Here is a 25,926-nt window from a genome sequence, read left to right as displayed (position 1 = left end):
GTTCCCGGAACACAAGGATTCCGCGAAATTTTATAATAATAATAATAATAATAATAATAATAATAATAATAATAATAATAATAATAATAAAAATAATAATAAAAGCTCACCAACTTTTAAGTCATGAATGGTAGTCTTGTAACTTGAGTTTGGTTTTAAGATAAAAAACTTAAGGAAAGCTGTTATTTTCCTTGAGGAGGAAAAAAAATATAATGGGGATAATTGGGTTCCAGAAAATATTAACTGTGGCTGACTGGGTTCCTTGGCCAAGAAGACGTTGGCAACCACTGATTATACGGTGCACCTTTGCAGGTCACTTCTTAGATGTTGTTCGTAGGAAAAGGCCTTTTAAAGTTAAAATCGACAGCGATGCTGATCTTTAGTAATCCAGTAATGGACTGTGGCTACCATATGGTGCTGCATCATGCGTGTGAAAGACACTACCTCATCACCACACTGCTCACCCACCCAACCTAACTCTTAAGACTCAAGCCCACGTTGATCTGTGTGGGTGTCTTGATTGGAAGATGTGCCACATGTGGTTGCCTTAACCAATCACCAAAGTCGTCTACCGTTTAACCTGACCGTTGTGACCAATCATGGACCAGTAAGAGTTGCGAGGATTTCAGGATATTCAATGTTATTCCACGGGTTTCAAACGGTGATTCTGTTCACATTATATTTTCAAGAAAATACACTATCTACAGACAAGCTTGTGTGTAACATGAATATATGAACATAATCAATATATACAAAGGGAGTGTAAATACAGCCCCAACGCGATGGAAAACTGTGAACGCGGTGTCCGAAACTAAATGAAAAAGTGCGCGGGTTAGTGGGAGACGTGGTGGAGTGTGGCGGCGCCAAGCCTCCTCCTCCACACTCGGGGATCGGCCTTATAACCTGAAACCCTCGTGGCCGTCGTCGATACTCCCAGCACCTGCAGGGGTCTCGCACGTGTCTCAGTCCCGCTTCTCACGCGTCAGAACCTGCCACGGCCACCAGAGATCTCCTGAAGACTTTCTTGAGGTTAGGAAACAAGAAGTAGGTGAAGTGAGAGTCGGTGAAGAATCGTCTCACTAGAGGTTTGGTAAAGAGCTTTGCAGTTCGACAGGGCCGAATATTCTGAACCTTTTAGACTTCGAGGTTTTACCATTCGCACCAGAAGACGCAAGACTTCGATAGACCTAACAACCTCATCTCCAGAGATCTCAGTTTTTCACACTCTCTTCCGGGCTTCATCCTCTCCAGGACCCTAGAGTCACATATCTTCGAAAGATCTTCGCTTTTTCCAAAGCCCCTGAGAGTTTCAAATCTTCTGTTGTTTTTAAGGCTCTAGAACACTCGTAGATCCTGTCAACTCGAAGGTTTCCTTTTGCCCAAAGGTTCACTCAGACAATGTCGCAGATCTTTGGTTCGCTAAACCTCAGAAAGGTTTCAGGTTCGAGGACCCCCCTGCAGAGTCGCGCTATGACCCGCCCCAGAAGTTCCACTGTGCTCCTGCTCGTCTTCCCCCTCGTTCTGCTCTGCTCCCCTCCTGCCTCAGGTAAGTTTCTTAATCAACCGTTAAGTACGACACAGCGTATGCGATTTTAGGTAATTAGGATGACTAACCTCTGTAAACCATTTCAGGTAAATACCACGAGTTACTTGTAGTCAAATGATTTATCCACATAGCAAAAGTTATAAACACTAACTATGGATCACCTGAAGATTAGCCCCTCTAGCTTATTTCACTAAGATTAACCAACCTAACGCTAACACCCCCAAGGAAGAGTTCGGGTGTTAGATAATCTGGTGAAATAAGCTGGGGGCTAACTTCAAGTGATTCATATATATATATATATATATATATATATATATATATATATATATATATATATATATATATATATATATATATATATATATATATATATATATATATATATATATATATATCAGTGACATCAACGTGAAACAAATAGGATGAGGCAAGTGCGATGTCTCGTCCATATACGCCATGTAAAGTATGACATACAAAGAGGTCAAACATGTACACAGTACAAACACACACACAAGTTAAAAAGACACAGTACAAACACACACAGGCTAAACATGCGGACACCAGACAAGTAAACACTATAAATTAGGCACAAACACACATCAGACAACACCCAAACGTCATAACAACAAACACCTTCACATCATACACATAAGATTAAAGGCGAAGTAAAACATACTCAAAAACAACAAAGAAATCACGAACAGATTAAACAAATATCCACGCAAAAAAAAACACCCTCGTGTAACAAGGATGGCCGGCCCAAGGGCCACCTAGGCGTGAATTTGTTTAAGGTGTAGAAGCTGTCGCCAACACACCAACCACACCCTCAGTTAACGAGTTGCATGACCCAGTGTCAAGGAATAGTCCGAGAAGACCGGACAATTCGCCAACTGCACTGGCTAACCATTACCCCGGAATACAATCCGCAAATCGATTAGCATCCAGGTTCCCAATTACTGCTGGGTAGACAGAGGCAAATGGCGTAAAGAAACTTGCCCATAGTTTCACCCTGCCCGGGAATCGAATCCGGGTCCGATCGCTTGCGAGGCGAGCATGCTGCAAAAAAATACTGTATACTGTTATTCACCTACACATGGTAAACAAACGCTGTATGTGACCTAGCAGGACACCCTCACACACACACAAACAGCTTCAATACGCCATAAAAATTATACATGTATGCGAGAGAATTTACATACCGACGCAACATACATCCGCATACATACATGTACACACAGACAGGGTAATGGTCAGCAAAGAAAAATTATATAAATTATATACAGCTCATACAAACGTTATTATCCGCCTCCTATTCTTACACACACACACACACACACACTTATATACTCACTTATACAACGATGCAAATGCACATAAGCATGCACACAAACATCAATATTTCTTATTCTATCACACACACACACACACACACACACACACACACACACACACACACACACACACACACACACACACACACACCACCTAGTTAACATTACATATTCATCAGCGTGGGAGGGTGTTAGTAAGTCAAAGTCAGGGTCCAGGCAGTCGGCAGTGTGGCGACATAAACACTCAAGCTCACATGAAACACATCCACTGGAGCCAAATATATTGATGAAATGTCTATACGAGTTATATTGTGTTATAGATGTATCTTGTCATGGTACTCCCTCCCTCCCCCCCCCATACCTTTTATTTATCGTCTCAACCAAAATATCCCTCGATGACGCTATGCTATCCTCTCATTGACGCACATCACTGTTTCTCCTAGACGTTCATTCCCCACCCCTATAGTCCATTTACCTTTAGTTCCTTTCTCACCCCCATCTTCTTGGTCTATCCCTCTTCCTCCTACTACCATATTTTGCCTTCATTCCCTCATCTAATTTCTGTTGTATAGAGCCTCACTAAAACCTAATCTGCTTTTTCTGTGGCAGGATATTTTATTCTCTTTCACAATTCTTTATTTAGCTACAGTATTTCTTAAGCCTGTATTGTAATCATCCTTCAAAAAAAAAAGTTATTTCTGTCGTATCTAATTCGTTACTTCCTCTGATCCCCTAAAGTCCATCTTTCTCATCCCTATAATTAATGTCGTCCTCAAGAATTCTCCCGTATCTCATAATTTTTGCCGCTATTATTATTTCTCTCTTGATAGATTTCTCTGTGTACCTATTAGTTCCCTTTTCTCCACTTCTCTTTATCTCCTCAATCAAGATAACATTCATATCTCCCGGTTTCCCTTCTCTGATTCCTTTCATCGATTCACTTTCATTCACATTTAACTATCAACTTTCTCCAGACCATCGTTCTTCTTCCAGATCCATTCACTAACAATGATAAGCTGTCCCCCCCCACTACACCAGAGACCTTCACCAGTACCATCTAACTTACGTCCCACCCCTCAAGCAGTCCTTTTGCTCTCTCCGACTGATTCTCCCCTATATTTCACTCGCCCTTTATAAAATCCGTTCTGCACATATTCATTATATTTACCCATATACTAAGTGTTGTTTTATCTAAAGTTGAATGCTAATTAACTACCATAATAACGTTAAAATACAGGGTCAAGTCTCTCACTCCTGATACACATGTTAAGTCCTTGAGTATATAAATAAAAGTTATCCCAGAACGTCGTGTTTTTTTTAGAAAAGATCAACTTGATCTTTTGATGACAACAACTTGACGTCTTGGGTATAAACTTTCACCCCTTTTGAACCCATTAAGTATAACAACTTGACCCATTGAGTACAATAACATGAACCACTGAGTACAATAACTTGAACCATTGAGTACAATAACATGAACCACTGAGTACAATCACTTGAACCATTGAACATTACAACTTGACCCCGTGAGCATTACATGTTAACTTCTTAAACGTAACAATATATTGACCTCTTCAGTATCACAACTTGACCTCTTCAGTATCACAACTTAACCTCTTCAATATCACAACTTGACCTCTTCAGTATCACAACTTGACCTCTTCAGTAACACAACTTGACCTCTACAATATTACACCGTGACCTCTACAATATTACACCTTGACCTCTTCAGTATCATGACCTAAGGACCTACACAAGAAAGTCTATCAAACACTAACAGACTTGACCAAAGAAATCGACTCCTTGAAATCATAACTCGACAAGGGCAGGAAGCATGAGGATACCAATACTTTTATCTAATTACATTAATGAGGTAAACTGAGCGCTGTCTGGGTTCAGTGGCTCAGACTTACAAGTGTTTTATGGGTTTAGTTTGTGGGAATGATGCTACAGTAATGATTCTCTTATCGGTACTGACGTGGCGGGTGTGTTTGTGTGAGGAATTATTTCATCGATGTAGTCGAAACCGAGACCGAAGCCGAGACCGAGACCGAAACCGAAACCGAATCCGAAACCAGGACCGAAGCTATTCAATTGTTATTAATTCTCACCACTATTGTTATCAGTACTGTTATTATTATAATTATCGTTGTCATTATAACGTTTATAATCACCTTAGCTAATGCTGTATCATATCAACGAAAAATGCCTCCCTAACAAGGTGACCGGGAAAAAAGCCTGGGAAAATATTAATAAAAAAAAAATATACCGTTAAAAAAAAGCAACAAAAAAGAAGAAAAAAGTTCGAGATTAACAAACAGCTGAAGTAATGATGAAGATTTTATAAAAGTTAATCTAAAAGAGAAATCCATCAAATATTCAAATTTCGTAAAGGTACAAATTTTTGCTATTTACGGGTCATATAACATTACAATGATCAGACTATAGTTAATAAACTGTCTGATGTTAATGTGTTTTAACTATGTATGATAAAATATTAGCATTGTTTGTTATTATGTTCGCTTTGTAAATGTGTTAGCTTTGTTAAACTGTTAGCTTCGTATGTTAATGTATTAGCTTTGTGTGTTATTGTACTAGCCTGACATGTTAGTTTTGATTCATAACAACTAAACTAAAACTTCCTTCGAGATAATGTTACAAGATTACGTAATATAACAAAGATCTCATAACTCGTGAGATAACAAAGTGACGAGATTAATAAAATTACTTGTAACAGGAAGTACCAGAAGTTTAAGTATGACACACAATCACTACCACAATTCTAAGTATGACACACAATCACTACCACAGGTCTAAGTATGACACACAATCACTACCACAGGTCTAAGTATGACACACAATCACTACCACGGGTCTAAGTATGACCACAATCACTACCACAGGTCTAACTATGACACACAATCACTACCACAGGTCTAAGTATGACACACAATCACTAACACAATTCTAAGTATGACACACAATCACTACCACAGGTCTAAGTATGACACACAATCACTACCACAGGTCTAAGTATGACATGACCACCTACAGGTCTAACTATGACACACAATCACTACCACAGGTCTAAGTATGACACACAATCACTAACAATTCTAAGTATGACACACAATCACTACCACAGGTCTAAGTATGACACACAATCACTACCACAGATCTAAGTATGACACACAATCACTACCACAATTCTAAGTATGACACAATCACTACCACAGGTCTAAGTATGACACACAATCACTACACACACACAATCACGACCACAATTCTAAGTATGACACACAATCACGACCACAATTCTAAGTATGACACACAATCACTACCAAAGGTCTAAGTATGACACACAATCACTACCACAGGTCTAAGTATGACACACAATCACTACCACAGGTCTAAGTATGACACACAATCACTACCACAGGTCTAAGTATGACACACAATCACTACCACAGGTCTAAGTATGACACACAATCACTAACACAATTCTAAGTATGACACACAATCACTACCACAGGTTTAAGCATGACACACAATCACTACCACAGGTCTAAGTATGACACACAATCACTACCACAGGTCTAAGTATGACACACAATCACTAACACAATTCTAAGTATGACACACAATCACTACCACAGGTTTAAGCATGACACACAATCACTACCACAGGTCTAAGTATGACACACAATCACTACCACAATTCTAAGTATGACACAATCACTACCACAGGTCTAAGTATGACACACAATCACTACCACAGATCTAAGTATGACACACAATCACTACCACAATTCTAAGTATGACACACAATCACTACCACAGGTCTAAGTATGACACACAATCACTACCATAGATCTAAGTATGACACACAATCACTACCACAATTCTAAGTATGACACAATCACTACCACACTACCACAGGTCTAAGTATGACACACAATCACTACCACAGGTCTAAGTATGACACACAATCACTACCACAGGTCTAAGTATGACACAATCACTACCACAGGTCTAAGTATGACACACAATTACTACCACAATTCTAAGTATGACACACAATCACTACCACAGGTCTAAGTATGACACACAATCACTACCACAGGTCTAAGTATGACACACAATCACTACCACAGGTCTAAGTATGACACACAATCACTACCACAGGTCTAAGTATGACACACAAAAACACAACAGAAAAATATTCTGTGTTTAACTTACAGTGTTTGTCTCAAGACACTCTTTTACAGTAACAACTATATAAATATGGGCTGTTAACCAAAAGATTGGAGGTTACAGTTCTACCGCTGGTAACTGGTGATAGTAACTTGCAACATATAAGGTTTTGCAAGTTATGTTTTTAATGTGATTTTGAGCAGTCGTTTGATGATGAAAATATATACATAACCCACATTTATACAAGTGTTACTGTCCATATATTTGACAGAGGATAATACACTCTTCATGACCGAGTGTGTGATGACAGGTTCTCATACACACACACGGTCCTGCCAACAGTGCCTCTAAAAGCATGATGGGGAAGAAGAGGACAATAGCAGAGCAGTCGTGCGTCCATGCGTGCAGGAACTGGACGTGTCAGGGGGATGGATTTGTAATATTAACCATTTCAACGAATCCTTACTCAGTGTGCCTAATGTTACGCTTCATAAAATCTCGGAAAATTACACGAATATTAAAAAAAAAAACTTTAAAGAGTCTAAAAAAAATATTGTGTGTGCAATAAGATGTAAATGACGTCATTACTAATACGTTTTTTATGTTATAAAAGTAAGTGTGTGTGTGTGTGTGTGTGTGTGTGTGTGTGTGTGCACGTGGCAGTGAAAAAGTGAGTACAGGGTGTGTGTGTGTGTGTGTACGTGGCAGTAAAAGTGAGTACAGGGAGTGTGTGTGTGTACGTGACAGTGAAGGTGTCAGCAGTAATCACTATATGGTAGACAGTACTGGATATGGACATGGTCGTGTTACTGTTCCTCAGGAGTGCCACTCATTGACCCGAGGCAGGTCAGTTTAACAACGACCTGCTCTTTTTAATTGATCTTGTACTGGAATCACATGTAAACAATCATCTCATGTAAACAAAACATTAAATGGTATTATTTATTTTTATTTTTCACGTACACTCAACCAAAAGAATTGAGTTCTTTAAGAAAACAAAAATGAAGAGAAAGTTTTGTGTTTATGCAAAGAGTTAAGAGGTCGTTAAGAGGTCAGGAGCAGTTGGTACCCCTCGAAAGCATTACGAGACAAACAGACAATCGAAAAAGAAAAGTGCAAACAGTTTCAAGAAAAAGAAGAAAAAAACTTAAGCACGCTAGCATTCACTACTGTACAACGTCACAGTAAAATAAAGTTAACCATCAACTACTGAAGAGATGATTATTATAAAGTACCACTCAACCAATAACCTGAATGATATTATCCATTTATAAGATCCTATTGGATGTAAAGTTTACCCATTTCAGAATAAGGACGCATTGCTCAGGTAATATCTTGCCAAACAGGGGAGAGTTCTGTAAACACTGAGGTGAAAACGTGACTATAATTAAATACACTGGAAGCCACAGCACTACCCCGTTAGCTCGTGGAGATTACGAGCTTCACACCAGGGAACACGAAAACATTACTTTATTTAACATGGATTGAAATAAAAATCATATATGATATTTTTCCAACGAGTGTAATTTGAGAATAGACCAGACAGAAACTTGGTAATGTACTCGTGTTGTGTTTGTCCACTAAGGAACCAGATTACGTTTATTAATGTCATTGTTGTTTTAGACTTGGGTGCTTCAACTGTAAGATGTATTCAGTACCCAACTCTAGTTTTAGTATAATACAACTAAACGTACAAAATATATTCTGATGAGTTATTATATTATGTGGCAGATAGCATCACAAATCACTGAAGGAACACTAATATTTCTGAGCGTCATCAACTAAGATCTCTGTAAATATCAGTTCGTGCTAAACATTAACTAAATAACATGGTATATAAATGTTCCAAATAATAACGCTGTTAAGTCTTGTAATTGCCGACAAAAAAGCTCACTTAATATCATAATACTATCAGCATAATTAATTTAAATATAATTCAATTTTCCTCAAAGAATAATACAAGTCTCTCGTTAAATGTAGACCAACACCTACACGATGCAATTAGTCTAACAGTGGCGGAGGACCACTTTTATATACAAATAATGAGTAATCTATATTCCAATTAATTACAAAACAATAAAACTCGGGAGATTTTTAGGTCAAATCAGTGTTTTCAGAGTACGAGTTCCCGCCTTTTTATGTTAACAGCTTCACTGGAGGAGTAAAAGTCGGACTCTTTCTTTAACTTTGTTTCTGCCATTCTCACCAGAAACCAATATTTTTATTTATTCTATATATGTCATTTGTTCAAGTCGTATTACGTTTATATATTATTATAATTATTATTATTATTATTATTATTATTATTATTATTATTATTATTATTAAAGGAGTAAGGGAAGAAGCACTTGATAATAGTGAAGTAAACAGTCAATCATTACCCGTCTGTGAACGAGTGATTGACAAGTGACACAACAAGAGCGTGGGCCTTTACCTCACCGACTCCCTCCCTTCTCGCACCTCACCACCGACATACTGACTACACCTGAACACAACCTAAGACTTCAAAACAGAGAAACTTACATATAGTTTTCCCCGTAAATAGGAACCCAATGACTCTGGGGCTGGTGAAAGGAGGGAGGAGGAGGGAGACTAAGTATAATGAGGAGTTATATATGTGTGTGTTGGTCTTGGTCGGTCCACAGTGTGTGTCTTATGATGTATGTAACGCATTATAAAGTCAACCTCAACTCATTGAACATTTACGGAATTGTTAAGTAATGTTTTATAACCAAGGTATCAATGGCCAGTCTCTTCGTTTGTCTACCGATAAAATCCTTCCAGTTATTACTTCAATGTTCTAGAATAATTTTTTTTTTAAATATCATACGAAGACATTTATTGCTTTATAAAGAGACCGGTTGATGGCCAAGGTCAAAGGCAGCGTGAATTGGTTGACTCCTCGAGCAACAACTGGTAAAACTTCAAGAGGAATTAATTAAAACTGGTGTAAAGATTCGAGGGACACTCCAGGCGGTGCTAAGACTATTAAGGTTGACAGATTAAAACTTGACTTTCAATCCGAACCTTGGGAACAACGACAGACTAAATGTTGTTTGGTTGACGAATATCCTCAGGGGAAAAAAAATATACGCGGGTTACAAAAAGTCTATGAAAGGAGTTACTATACACATGTTTAGTCTGAGTAGCTTGGCATATTAGCGGGGGTGGGGGGGGGGGTCATATCATGTGAGCTCCGAACGTTGACAGCCTTTAGAATTGTTTCAGAATGAGATAGTTCATTTTGTTTGGGCTTCACACATTACATTACGATTGTTAATCTATACCCTGGCTATCAAGCATGTTACTCCACAGTACGATAACCTAAGAGAAGTTATCTATCAGGGTAAGATAACCGAAGAGAAGTTATCAACCAGAGTACGATAACCTAAGAGAAGTTATCAACCAGAGTACGATAACCTAAGAGAAGTTATCAACCAGAGTACGATAACCTAAGAGAAGTTATCAACCAGAGTACAATAACCTAAGAGAAGTTATCTATCAGAGTACGATAACCTAAGAGAAGTTATCTATCAGGGTACGATAACTGAAGAGAAGTTATCAACCAGAGTATGATAACCTAAGAGAAGTTATCAACCAGAGTACGATAACCTAAGAGAAGTTATCAACCAGAGTACAATAACCTAAGAGAAGTTATCTATCAGAGAACGATAACCTAATAGAAGTTATTTATCAGAGTACGATAAACTAAGAGAAGTTATCAACCAGAGTACAATAACCTAAGAAAAGAGTTTATCCTGCACGATGTTGTGGTGACGTCATCCTCGAGTGTACCCTATTAATGTACTGACTAATGCATGTCAGTTCCAGGAAAGCACTAAGGTTGTTGTTTTTTGGGGTCACTTGTGTAGTTATATTTGGCGCACCATTGACCACCGATATAATATGGATAGCGTACGGTGTGTGTGTGTGTGTGTGTGTGTGTGTGTATGTGTATGTGTGTGTGTGTGTGTGTGTGTTAGAGGCCCCTAGACTGGAACTAGGCATCTGATGACTTTGTTTAGTCATTCTTGGTTAAATTGTCTTATTGTTTACCGTCGAAGTATATTATAAAATTGTAAACTTGCACGGTCTATGTACTGTACTGTATTACTTATACGTTAGCTATATACATGTAGAATCAGAATGTATATTGACAATGCATGTTACACACACACACTCCTGTTAATGTGATAACGTAACAGCAGCGTCACTGATATATAATTCTATATGACATAACAGAAGGTATTAAGTTAAGTAAGAATGTTTAAGATGTTTTATGTCGTCTTATTACGAGACAATAAACTAACGGTAATTTCTATTATTTATTTTGTACTGTATATCCTAAGGCTGACGTCTTGTAGCGTTGAGTCTTCAATTAGCAAATACGAAAGCCTTATGACACGCACACTCTACCTCTTTCTGTACCAAGGTTAACCTCCCGATATGAACCGAGCTCAGAGGTCTGTTGGACTTGGTGTATAGACAGACGGGCAGAGGGATGAAGGTAACACTATAATGTTCTCCTTAAATTTGTAGCGTGACAGAAAAATAACGTTGTAATCTTTATTGAGCGGAGATGAAGTAATATATGTGGGTAAACTTTCCCTACAAACGAGAATGTTTTTTAGAGTCTTTGATGATTAAGATAAAACAAAATATAATGATGATGATAGCAACAAAACAACATTGTCTTATGTCATTATTAATGTGATGAGAATAATGTTAAAACAAATAATCTTATGTTCCTTCTGCTAGACTGAACTTAAAGAAATTTGACTAAAACCACCACAGGAGCCTCAGGGCTGTGCTATATTTAGTTGCCTCCTTTCTTCGTATTTTTACCGAGATATTTTTTCTAGCAACAAACCGAACACCCACTGGACCTACAGATGAAGACCAAACCCTGGTAATTAACCAAAGAGGAGTCGGGGCGGAGGCCAGCACTGTCGGCGTCTACAGTGAGGCGGCTGGGAAAGGCTAACGGGGCTTTCAGGGAGAGACCGCCCATGGGCACTGTATTATTACTACAACTACTAAACTTTTGTTTTAATGGCCTCCAACCTGCCGCTAAAACCATACCTTCTCCACACATTTTATTACCTAACTATCCTAATACAAAAGTAACTACCCTAGATGAATTAGTTAAGCCGCAGAGTTATGCTACAATTAGTGACTGTTGCCTCATAGTCAATACATGAGACTGTTGTTGGCATTGGGGCAGAAGATCTCGTTCCCTTGAGGCAAAGCAATGCAGACCTAACTAGAGAAGGACAGTCGACATCTCAACCAGACTGCAACGTCGCCCCTGGGCTGCTGCTTGTTCAGATAACACCTCGGCCTGTCTGGCATAGAAGCATCTTGCACTTGGTCCCATCCCGCCAGAGGTTGTGGACACCAGGAGTGAAGCTGCCTTGATCCACATTCTGAATTCTCTTTTCTTGCGACCTGTTCTTGTCGTTCTCGTTCCTCCTGCGTGCAGCCTCGAGAGGCAGGTCTTGGTGACATGTGGTCATGTGATCAAATATCCTGATATCAAAGAAGGCTCGCTGTCCCTGCGTCCCTTATCCTCGAGCACTGACGTCCACATGGCCTTCGTTGGAAGTGTTGGAAGTCCTATAATGGAGATTCACTATCCAATTGAAGGAGGGTCGGTTCCACCGTGACAGATTTTCTTCGGCATATTTATACGAACTAAAAGCTCCAAATTTAACTTCAGAACTTAAGACACGTGTATATAACCCAGAGCCCACGAGCGTGAAAACTTATATTCCAGTTAAAATAGTCAATATTATTTTCTTTGCTGATACTTTCAACACTGCCACTGATAACTCCACACATACTTATATACAGTAACTCGTGATGGCAGTATATAAGGTAACACTGGGACGTATTGTAAACCGTGATGAAGCTTAAATTTACCGAAACAATTAAGTTATAATAAAAAACCTCCTAAAATCGCAGTAGGAAATGAAGAAGATAAAACATATGCTTTATGACCACTTCACGTCAGCTGGTAATATATAGCACACGTACACAGCAGTATAGTGGCGGCAGAGAAGCAAAGGGTGTGTGTAGTGGTGAGTGTGGGTGGTAGTGTAGGTGTGAGAGTAGTAGAGTGTGTGGGTGGTGGTGGTGTGAGAGGAAGCAACTAGAACACATATTTATGATACAGTATTGCTTAAATATTGTGTAACGTATAATTTATCGTGACCCTTGTTGACCCTGAACCAATGACTGTTTAAAGTCGTCGTCGTGTATAATGTTACAATGACACACACACACACACACACACACACACACACACACACACACACACACACACTATCATCCTCGAAATATAAATACAAACTTATATAGAGACTCTTAAGAAAGTTGTTGAAAGCGGGTGTAGGCGTGTGTGAGGTGAGGGAGTGTTCTCAAGGGGGTAATACGAGCCAAGTTATCACAGGCTATTAGTGAAACATTCAACCAAACACAATTGGTTCTTCTTGCCTTTCATTATTAACTGTTTCATTATTATTGTATCCAGTGTCATTTATTTCCCAGACACACACAGAGGAACAGAACCCACCGCTACACTCCTTCGCCCGCTTTCTTCGAGTCACCACCACACTACCATCACCACCACACCACCGTCACCACCACACCACCACCACACTACCATCACCACCACACCACCACACTACCATCACCACCACACCACCATCATCACCACACTACAGTCACCACCACACCCGTCACCACACTACCATCACCACCACACACCACTCACCACCACACCACCATCACACCACCACCACCACCACCACCACCACCATCACCACCACACCACCATCACCACCACACTACCGTCACCACCACATTACCATCACCACCACACCACCATCACCACCACACCACCACACCACCACACCATCACCACCACACCACCATCACCACCATACACCATACCACCACACCACCACCACACACCATCACCACCACCACCATCACCACCACACCACCACACACCACCTACCACACCACCATCACCACCACGCTACCATCACCACCACCACCATCCCACCACACACCACACCACCACCCACCATCACCACACACCACCACCATCACACACCACCATCACCACCACACCACCATCACCACCACACACCACCACACCACCACACCACCACACCACCATCACCACCACACCACCATCATCACCACACCACCATCACCACCACACCACCATCACCACCACCCATCACCACCACACCACCATACTACCGTCACCACCACACCACCACACTACCATCACCACCACACCACCACTACCATCACCACCGTCACCACCACCACCATCACACCACACCCACCATCACCCACACACTACCATCACCAGCACACTACCACACCACCACCACACTACCATCACCACCACACCACCATCACCACCATACTACCATCACCACCACACCACAAAACACCACACCACCAAAATCATCACACACCACCACACCACCACACACCATCACCACCACACTACCATCACCACACACTACCATCACCACCCACCACCACACCACCATCACCATACTTTTCTCTCTTCATCTCCTACCTCATCTATTCCTCTCACATCACCACCACCACTTCCTTTTCCCCTCCCCTCCTCCTCCTCCCCCCTCCTACCACCACCACCACCTCCTCCTCCCCTACACCACCACCACCACCTCCTCCTCTTCTTCCTCCACCTCCTGCCCCTCCTCTCTCGAAGTACTAACTATATTAACTTGGCACAGTTCCTTTACTTAACTTCGCGGCAAAACAGGAGTACATCGCAGCTCATCCACTAACTCTGTATTTCCTCATCTCATCTAAGTTTCAATTATTGCTGATGTAAAGTAAGGTTAGGTTAGGTGAGGTGAACCTGATGTGTCGTAATTGGGAGGTAAAATAACATCGTGGTTGATAGTTGTGTCTTGTGATGGCCGAAAAATTACGTTTTTCTCACTTCGCCTCTCACACTAGGTCAGGTCGGGTCAGGTTAGGTTAGGTCAGGTCAGGTCATCGCCAGAGACTACGCGATTAGATCATTCCGAAGATTATCCTCGACAAAAATCCGACTTTATATTCTCAGTCTTTCACTCTAATCTCTTAACTGTACTATGAATCATCATAGAGGTACATTAATCCCTTGTGTACGGGTTCCCCTCTGAACTGAATAAAATCATCTGGCGTTAGTTTCAACAAAATGTTAAACCCCAGTAGTGAAGTCAATAGAACACACAACTCTGTAATCCACAGCGGGGCGGGGGCGTGGGCGTGGGCGAGGGCGTGGGCGTGGGCGAGGGCGGGGGCGTGGTCGGGGGCAGGGGTGATATCTTCTTTCACACTCCACCACTAACACATTTATCTGCTTCTTCATCATAAAATATTTCTGACAACATCTGCATTTCAGCCATTTCTTTCCCCTCTCCCCCAAGGGACGATAACATAGTAACTTCTCTCTGGTCCGAGTTTTTCTTCTCCTTAAGTGATGTAGGTACTCCTTTGTCACTTGATTTACCCTTCACTTCAGGTACTCCTTTGTCACTTGATTTACCCTTCACTTCAGGTACTCCTTTGTCACTTGATTTACCCTTCACTTCAGGTACTCCTTTGTCACTTGATTTACCCTTCACTTCAGGTACTCCTTTGTCACTCGATTTACCCTTCACTTCAGGTACTCCTTTGTCACTTGATTTACCCTTCACTTCAGGTACTCCTTTGTCACTTGATTTACCCTTCACTTCAGGTACTCCTTTGTCACTTGATTTACCCTTCACTTCAGGTACTCCTTTCACTTGATTTACACTTCACTTTACCCTTCACTTCAGGTACTCCTTTGTCACTTGATTTACCCTTCACTTCAGGTACTCCTTCGTCACTTGATTTACCCTTCACTTCAGGTACTCCTTTGTCACTCGATTTACCCTTCACTTCAGGTACTCCTTTGTCACTTGATTTACCCTTCACTTCAGGTACTCCTTCGTCACTTGATTTACCCTTCACTTCAGGTACTCCTTCACTCGATTTACCCTTCACTTCAGGTACTCCTTTGTCACTTGATTTACCCTTCACTTCAGGTACTCCTTCGTCACTTTATTTACCCTTCACTTCAGGTACTCCTTCGTCACTTTTACCCTTCACTTCAGGTACTCCTTCGTCACTTTATTTACCCTTCACTTCAGGTACTCCTTCGTCACTTTATTTACCCTTCACTTCAGGTACTCCTTCGTCACTTTATTTACCCTTCACTTCAGGTACTCCTTCGTCACTTTATTTACCCTTCACTTCAGGTACTCCTTCGTCACTTTATTTACCCTTCACTTCAGGTACTCCTTCGTCACTTTATTTACCCTTCACTTTACTTACCATTACCTCTACTACTAACACCGCCACTACCACTATCCCTATCACTATATGGCCGACCCTAGAGCCACCTAGGCGTGAACACAACACAACACAGCAATAACAAACCCACACCGTATATAAACGATTTGTGTCATCCAGTGTTAAGAAAAAAATCAAGAAGACCGGACAACTCGCCAACTGCACTGGCTAATCATTACCCCGGAACACAATCTGCAAATCGAGTAACATCCAGATCCCCAATTACTGCTGGGTTGACAGAGGCAAATGGTGTCAAGAAACTTGCCCCTAGTTTCACCCGGCTGACCATTACACCACAGGTCGCCCTTACACACACACACACACACACTGTTTCCTAACACCAGTTTTCGTTTCTGATCAGATCACTTTATTCAACTCTCAGATGTTGCGTAAATATTTTAAAGCTAACGTAGTACTGAACCGTCTCACGAGAGAGAGAGAGAGAGAGAGAGAGAGAGAGTCTTCTACGTAACTATAATCCTTTTCGATGAAAGAAAGTCGCCTTACTACTCTCTTCCCCTCAACTCTCCGCCTCCCTCCTCTCTCTCCATAGACGGCCTCTCACCCGTCCTAGAGAGCAGCGTCATTAAAAAAAATAATTCAGTGTTTTACGGAGTTTAAGTTAAGAAGTGGCAGATCAAACACACTAAAGCTCGGGGTGTGTTGGGCCGTGTTGAAGAGGAGATCCCTATTTATTAATGGTTGATAACACAACAAAGACCTTGTATAATGGGCAGTTAAGAGGATTGGTCGTTTTAATGGGGGTGATTTTAAAAGAGAGGTATATTAATTATGGTCGTTCAAGCGGTGATATTAATACAGTTATTTGTACCAGCAACTATCGTCTTGGGAGGAGTTGACACACGTCCCCCCTACACACGTCTCCCCTACACACGTCTCCCCTACACACCCACTCTTGCCAAGGTCTCGTCCAAAATGGCGGTAGTGAGGAGAACGAGGGAGACTGTGGGTGCAGTGAGGAGACATTGACGAGAACGGGCCGTGGGCAGCTGGGGGGGAGAGACAAAATACAAGTCAATCGGATAACATTCACAGAGTTACCTAACAAGCTGACCCTGTCCTTCTCGGTCAAGTTGACGCGAGGCAGTTAGCGGTTGTTAAATGGGCTTAGCGAGCGGGAGAGTTAGGTACTTAGTGAGGGGGGTGGGTGAAGGGGGGGTGCAGGTGTGCTGGGTCCTGTGAAGGATTGTTAGAGGCCGGGGTAAGTCTTGAGTCATTCTAGTCCTCCTCCATAGTCGCTTACGACCATTATGCACGGCGTGCTGCATCTGTCTACCACACACACACACACATACTGTACACCCAGAAAAACCCCACCGAATTTCCTTAATAAGTGATAAGTAATCTGGGGTCTCTGTGGTTTCAGTATATCGGCAAGCTGATCTCCCCTAAGCTCTCCCCAGTCTTGGCAATACTCACTGGCTCGTTCCCGTGTCTTCAGTGAAACCTTTATTTTCCACACTGTCTCACCGGATTTGCATTAAACATAAAAATATAATGAAGAATGAAAGCCGCCACCCTGACCAGTGACCATTAACAGCTGTAGGAGGTGAAAGTTGCGTAAAAAAAAAAAAAGCTCCAATATTGACTCTAAAGAAGGAAATCAAGTCATATTAATACCACTTGTGCTATTCCTACCTATAGTACAGCAGCATTGAATAATAATAATAATGAATACCAACAATAATAATAAAACAATAATAACACAAATAATAACAACAATAAATCAGATAAAGAGAGGTAATTATTATTGGTGCCTATCATGATGGTCAGGTAAATAAATCAAGGACCATATACACCTATAACAGTAGTACTTCACAGGACATCCACCCCCCCCCCACCACCAGATGGCAGCATGGACGAGCACAGTTACCAAGCTTACTAACCTAATATAATCAAGTCAAGCGTAATCTTACATAGCCTCATCAGGTAGCGTGAAGGTGTTTGATCATCAGGTGAAATAATCTAGGGTGTTTAATCATCGGGCTATTTTCTTTATTATATCGCACAAGCTGAGGTAAATCATCGTAGACGTACAGACTAACTTGTAATTTTGTAAGTTGGACGGGAAGAGAGTGCAGTAAACAAAATACCTTGACGTTTTGTAACTACAGAACGTCTCGGTGCTTATACACTGCATTTGACAACCTTTCTTGAACCTAACATTAGCAAATTCATCTTAACTATATCTTAAACCGTGTTAAGATGTGTGTTCATGCCTGGGTCATTAATGATGGTGAGGACATTAATAGCAATCTATGTAGGTGGAGGAGGAAGCACACGTCCTGGGGATGGTAATACATCTTGTGGGAGGAGGAGTCACCAACCCACCAGGGCGGTCGTTAGTAGTCACAAGGGTGGTACATGGGGGACCGTTGTGTGATTGGTCGGCGGCTACAAGGGTTCAGAAACTGGGCGGCTGACACTAACCTTAACTAATGCTTGTGTTGTGCTGCCGTTGTGTCATCTCTTATATATATATATATATATATATATATATATATATATATATATATATATATATATATATATATATATATATATATATATATATATATATATATATATATGTGTGTGTGTGTGTGTGTGTGTGTACACATAAAACTCCCCCACAGACTAACACTCGCTGGTCATCTCAACATTCACCATTTCCAACTAAATGTTAGAAAAGTTGAAAAGCCGAAGAGCACAGTGTAAACCATGTTTATAAACAGTTTATATACAGATGAAGATAAATTCATGCTTTAAATCATAATACATAATTTATAGGATTTTCCAAATAATCAATGAGGAGTGATAATGTTGATTATTGAGACTTTAAACGTAGTGATGGTCAGTGTACTGTACTGTATAGTAGTGCTGCAACATGGCAAACATCTCCCAAATGAAAAGGTGGTGGTAGTGACGTCACAGAACTCTTTGAGTGTTTCTTTACGTTTTCGTTAAGGGTGATAGTCTCTCTCTCAGGTGCGGAACCCTTTCTCACACAACTCTCTCATCATACTGCTGTACTGAACGTCCTTATAACAGGTTCAATAAATTGTAACCAAGATACAATTACCTTTACAATACAAACTTCAAATGAAACTTAATCATAACAAACAAAATAAACTCCTCGTGGTCACCAGACAGGACAAGGTGTTTTATCTCTCTTTTTAACGTGGCATAAATTAAGAAAATATCATGAGTGGTGTGGGTGGCAGGAAGGTCCCACACCATTGTTTATCCTCGGCTTTACCCTGAGGCTCACCGCTAGTCTTCTGCCGCTGACTGCTGAGCTAATGAGACTCATTCTTAAACACCCCCCTCCTACCTTGTACTTCACACTCTCTTACATCAATTTTTTTTTTTTTTATGTAATACGCGGATGAGTCTCTCCCAGATTCCCAGGTCCCTAAAGCTATTAAGAAGTGAGGATGGCAAACAGCTTTACCTCTAAGATCTTCGTTAGAGTCAACAGCTTGGGACGTACTGCATTACACTGTACGACAAACTAGAAAAGATACTTGGACATCAACAATGGGGTGGAAGAGAGTCCTGTCTCGTAATTTTGATTTGTTAATGAACTCATGTAATTAATAATCTTGATACGTGCTTAGTGGAGGCGTCTCTTGGTGCTGAATAAAATCGTCTGGCGTAAATAAAAAAAAAAATTGGAGTCCCCATAGTAAAGGGGTTTAAAGACCTTCGTTGAGGCGCAGTAATACATTTTAAACCTAACAGTGAGGAGAAACCCGAACTGGTGCCGCTTCACCCACACTCACCACACCCTATAATAATAATAATTAATAATCATAATAATAATACAGTCTCTTATAATACATACTGCACAACAAAGACGTGGACAAGGGTAAGTCTCCAGGATGTATTTAATCCGATGACAAAACAGCGTCGGAAAAAAAAAATTCAGCCCAAAGTTTGATGATGATGAAGGAACACAACACACCTGGTGACCCTACACACCTGGTGGTATATGACCCTACACACCTGGTGGTACATGACCCTACACACCTGGTGACCCTACACACCTGGTGGTATATGACCCTACACACCCTGGTGGACCCTACACACCTGGTGGTACATGACCCTACACACCTGGTGGTACATGACCCTACACACCTGGTGGTACATGACCCTACACATCTGGTGGTACATGACCCTACACACCTGGTGACCCTACACACCTGGTGGTACATGACCCTACACATCTGGTGGTACATGACCCTACACACCTGGTGACCCTACACACCTGGTGGTATATGACTCTACACACCTGGTAGTACATAAGAACATAAGAAAATAAGGAGTCTGCAATAGGCCGGTTGGCCTGTGCATGGCAGCTCCTGTCGAGAGTTACTACCACTCTCTATCATCCATAAATCTATCTAGCCTCCTTTTGAAACTTTCCAGCGTTCCAGCACTTACTACAAAGTTGCTAAGCTTGTTCCACTCGTCCACCACCCTATTTGTAAACCAGTTTCTTCCTATCTCCCTCCTAAACCTAAACTTATCAACTTAAATCCGTTGCTCCGAGTCCTATCCTGCTCGGATATTATAAGAACTTTATCTATATCCCCTTTATTGATTCCTTTACCCACTTAAATACTTCTATCATATCTCCCCGCACTCTTCGTCTTTCTAGGGAATGCAAGGTTTCTAAGTCCCGGAATCATTTTCGTCATTCTTCGCTGCACCGACTCCAGTGAATTGAGGTCCATTCTATAATAAGGGCACCAGAACTGAACCGCACAATCGAGGTGCGGCCTGACTAGCGCAAGATATAGTTGCAATAAGACCTCTGCACTCTTATTACTCACACTTCTAGATATAAAACCCAATACTCTGTTTGCCTTATTTCGAACATTAACGCACTCTTTTCTAGGCCGTAGGTTCGGGCTTACAAGTACCCCTAAGTCTCTTTCACAAGTCGACTTCTCTAGGTTGATATTGTTAAGGCTGTATACATTGACAGTATTTGTTCTTCCAATATTAAGTACGCTGCACTTGCTGGTGTTGAATTTCATTTGCCATTTTTCAGACCACCCCTGCAGTTTATTTAGACCCTCCTGTAGTGCATTTGCATCCTGCCCTGAATTAATCTGCCGCCCTATTTTGGTGTCATCCGCAAACTTGCTTGTCACTGCTGATCCCAGTATCTAGATCGTTTATGTAGATTATGAACAAGAGTGGGCCTAGTACTGACCCCTGGGGAACCCCACTCGTTACACAGCCCCACTCAGATTTAACACCATCTACGCTGACCCTCTGCGTACACATCTGGTGGTACTGTGACATGTTTCATCACCTTCCTAAACGTGTTTCTTGTATCGTCCAAGATGTTTTTTGTTGGCCCACCTGAAGAATCTCAACCCCAGCTTGTTTTACCTTCACGTAGTAGGGACAGGCCCTGTAAGTAAGGGACGCCACGGAAATCAACGGCGTCAAGATGAAGGTTGAAACCCACTTAGAAGGTAACTTGGTGTTGGGAGTAACCTCCCACACCGAAATCGAACATCTCGAAGAAGACGAGCTGGCCGAACTGATCGGTAACCAGCTCCACGTCGTGAGGAAGCTAGCCAGTCAAGCGGCCCTGATCGGCTATCCCAATAAACTACCTCGTGAAGTACTACTACCAGGTGCTACAAATGCCAGAGGTACGGCCACAACACGAAGAAATGCAAGGCTCCAGAGTACGTGTGTTCCAGTTGCTCGTCCTCTGGACACCAGTACAGGAACTGGAACAACAAGAAAAAGAAATGCGCAGCCTGTGGCACACTTCGACTGGACAAGTCTCTGATAGAGGGAGGAGTGTAAGGTCGCCAAGATGATACAGAACATGAGCAACAGGGATGCTCTCCTTCTAGTAAGGAGAGCAAACCAACAAGAACGTCCACCTGAAGTCCCCCAAGATACAGAACATCCAGATAAAGAATCTCAAGCCACAGAAGCTGAAGAAGACTCAGAACAACAAACAGAAGATGAAGCAGAACACCAAGAACAAGAAGAACATTAAGAAAATGAGGAAGAAAGGGGATGGAAGAAAGTCAAGAACAAGCGAAAGAACAAAAGGAAGAGACTAGAGTAAACCAGACAATCAACAACCACATACCGGCCGTAATAACCATCGATGTTGACGGCCAGAAAACTAAATGAATAAGAAGAAGAAAAAGAAGAAGAAGAAGAAAGGCAGTGCTGTAGTTACGTTGAGGTGAGGTGAGATGAGATGAGGTGAGGTTAGTGAGGTGCTGGAAGAACCGCGTTTACGATCTCGTTGTGCACTCTGCCAGGACCCTTCACTTTAACACCAAGAGGAGCTAACATACTGGATAGAAAAGGGAGAGAGGGGAGTGAGGGGGGAAGGAGAAGGGAGAGAGAGAGGAAGGAGGGGGGGGGGAATAACACGCAGGAAGCAGGGGTGGGTTACATATACTGCATATAATCGGAGAACATGGCGTTGAGTGCAGGTTGCTGAGGATGGCTATGCTGCCCCTGGATGAAACTGGCGTATGTGAAGCGACGAGGAGGATTATAAACCACATGGAAATCCTGCAGGGACTTTGTTGTGGACGGGAAACTTAAGACAGAATGAATGACAAGGAACAATGGGGGAGACTTGATGATCCACTGAGTGCTGTGTGTGTGTGCTGAGTTCTGCTTTATATTACCCAAGGTCATAGTGGTAGATATTGTTTACTTTCACACGATGTTTACAAGATTGGCGTAGCTCAGCCTTGCTCCTTTCGTTGTTGACCTCAGTGACTTGAAGAAAGATAAAAGGTGAGGTAAGGTCAAAGATTAAGATTGCCTGTCATATCCAGAGGCAAGGAAGGTGGTCTAGGGGGGGGGGGGCCCAAGGGACATTAAGAGGTAATTAATTCTCTCGCTTCTGTGATCAAATCCAGACCTGAGACTGCTGTAGCTGCCCACACTCACACCTTTAATCATCTCACCAATCAGGGAGATCCTCGTTAAATTCTCCATATAAAAAAAATATTACTTCTGCACCACCGATGAGCTTCCTCGTATTTATGAAGCTCTTTAATTTCATAACTGATACGTAAATCATCCATATCTCATCAGACTACGAGTGACCGAAGACTCTGGTGGCCATACTTGGAAAACTGACTCACTTTGTATCGTGAACTCTTGAAAAATTTCTGAAAATTCTCTCTCTCACTCCCAGGTCTTGTGCCACCAGCTGACCCCCTCTGACGACTGATAAAATGTTAAGGCCACACCAACACTCCTCTCCTAAAGTGTTCAGTACTTCATAATGGACGAACACAAGTCTCACCATCTAATATCTGTCTTTCTATAGTTCTTCACTGGGTGTCTTGTAGTGCTTTTATAACCAAAGAAGAAGACATTTGTCGCTCGTTCAGCTTTCAAAGTATATTAGCCTAGCTAAACCTAACCTCCCAAGGTAGTGATGAGGTGAAATAAGTTCTCTTGGGGAGGGGGGCTAGCTTTCAGGAGATGCTCTATGAATATATAAGAACGACTCACATAAATATATACACCTTTACCTAATATAACTCACGCCTCCCAGGTTAAAACTATTAAATTAAAACGCAAGGAAAAAAACATTAATTTCACATCCGCGCTTACCTGTAAAATGAGTTGGGGGTTAGAGAAAGTTATGTATAAAAACACAGCTACTGGAAGGAATTTAATCACTAATGTACTTGCGCCAGTTAACGTCTTTTCTTTATTCTAATAAATATTCTGTTGCTAGTTTCACAATGACTGTTTTATAGGAGAAAAAGTAAGTAAGTAATATATGGGAAAAATTTGGTATGTATGCATGTATGTGTGTATGTGTGTATGTGTGTGTGTGTGTGTGTGTGAGTGTGTGTGTGTTTCTATGTATGTATGTGTGTGTGTGGAAACTGAGATGATAAACCATTCACAAAAACAGAATGAGCTATCCGTATCTAGTTATACCACCATAACTTAACTAAACCATCGAAGTTTAGGTTAGATTAGGTTAGGTTAGGTTAGGTTAGGTCTGTTGTTAGAGTTGATTCATCATCTCAATCCGTGATACTCAAGAATTCATATTCGTGTTCGCTCCCCACCATACTGTTGCAGCTCACGCCGTACTGCAACTATGTGGATCACGCCAAGATTAGGCACCCCAGCTTATATCACCTTAAGATTAACCTAACCTAACCTAATTATTGTTCGTAAAATATAGTACAAAGTAAAAAATCGTACATTGGATTTTAGCAACTGACGGTCCACGTACATCTTAGGGGTTCACGTACACCGATCAAGTTCACGTACAGAGTTTAGATTCACGTACAATTATTATCTTTCCTGATAAATTAACCCGAATAAGTTCCCTCAAAAATTAACTTGAAGGACAAATTAAATTAACATATTAAGCAGAAGCACCAACGGGTTTATTGACAGAAAATTTTCACCTTTACGCTGACTGATCACAAGCTGTTGAGGATCTATTGAAGGCTGGCGTGAAGGCGCCCATCAGTCGCCTTCACGAGTCTATGTTTCGACTTTGTAAACACGAGCGATGGAGGACTGTGAGAATTCCCTAAATGAACGTCTCTTATAACTTATCGTAACCCCAACGCAACTTATTGTAACTCAACGTCTCCGGTAACCTAACCTTATAATAATATAAATGTCGCTGCAAAAGGCAAATAATTAGTGGGTGACATTCTATTTCTCCCACACTGAAATTAGTAGGAGTATAACAAGGAGTCACTAACGGTGGGCATGTGTGTCGTGGGTGTTCTGCCATTATTTGTAACAATGATGACATTATTATGTCTGGGTCGCTGGTACGTATCCATGACATTTCCAAAATGTGTTAATATTACGGGAATGTCTTGTACAGCCCATATTATTTTACTGGTCCTCATCCTACACGTTCGAATGGTGTGTTTTGTATAATATATATTAATAAAGCCGGTAAGTAATTGCCCGCTCGTCTACTTTGTTGACAAAGTTTAAACATGGGAAACATTGGCTCGCCTCGTGCTGTAGATTGGCTATTTCAAGTGGGGGTCTGGCGAGGGCTCTCGAGGAAACGTGACTGCTGTTGGTGGAAGCTTATATAACAAGGTGTAGTCACTACCACTACGAGAACTTGGGCATGACGTCGCTGCAGTTGGCAGGATTAATAATAACATTAAACACCATATCAAGTTGATCACGTGACCACCTTTATATACATTTTTGGGTTGAGGTTCAGCCTCGTGACAAACGTGTAAAATAATCTTCCTTCATATCAAAATAATTTCCTCTTTTGGGATTCAACCTTCACTAACTATATTTTGCACCTATAAAGTAATATTCAGTAATATCTTGCGAACCTTACTTTACCATAACAAAAAGAGTTAAGGGTCGTGTCACTCAACTTATCAAATACATACGTTGCTTGTACTGACGGAG

At 41.3% G+C, this 25,926-nt stretch overlaps 1 protein-coding gene across 2 annotated transcripts in view; it reads left to right on the top strand.

Moving 5' to 3' along the window:
• Positions 1-923: 923 nt before the first annotated feature.
• Positions 924-25,926, top strand: part of LOC121874872 — a 70,414-nt gene continuing 45,411 nt past the window's right edge. For both annotated transcript variants that reach the window (XM_042379184.1, XM_042379183.1), the window contains exon 1: positions 924-1,546. In XM_042379184.1, the coding sequence (XP_042235118.1) occupies positions 1,399-1,546 (148 nt within the window). In that variant the 5' untranslated portion in view covers positions 924-1,398. The remainder of the gene's footprint in view (positions 1,547-25,926) is intronic.

Source organism: Homarus americanus, unplaced genomic scaffold (assembly GCF_018991925.1).
Source record: "Homarus americanus isolate GMGI-L3 unplaced genomic scaffold, GMGI_Hamer_2.0 scaffold56009, whole genome shotgun sequence".
In the NCBI taxonomy this organism is placed as follows: Eukaryota; Metazoa; Arthropoda; class Malacostraca; order Decapoda; family Nephropidae; genus Homarus; species Homarus americanus.
This window is presented reverse-complemented; position numbering and strand designations above follow the sequence as displayed.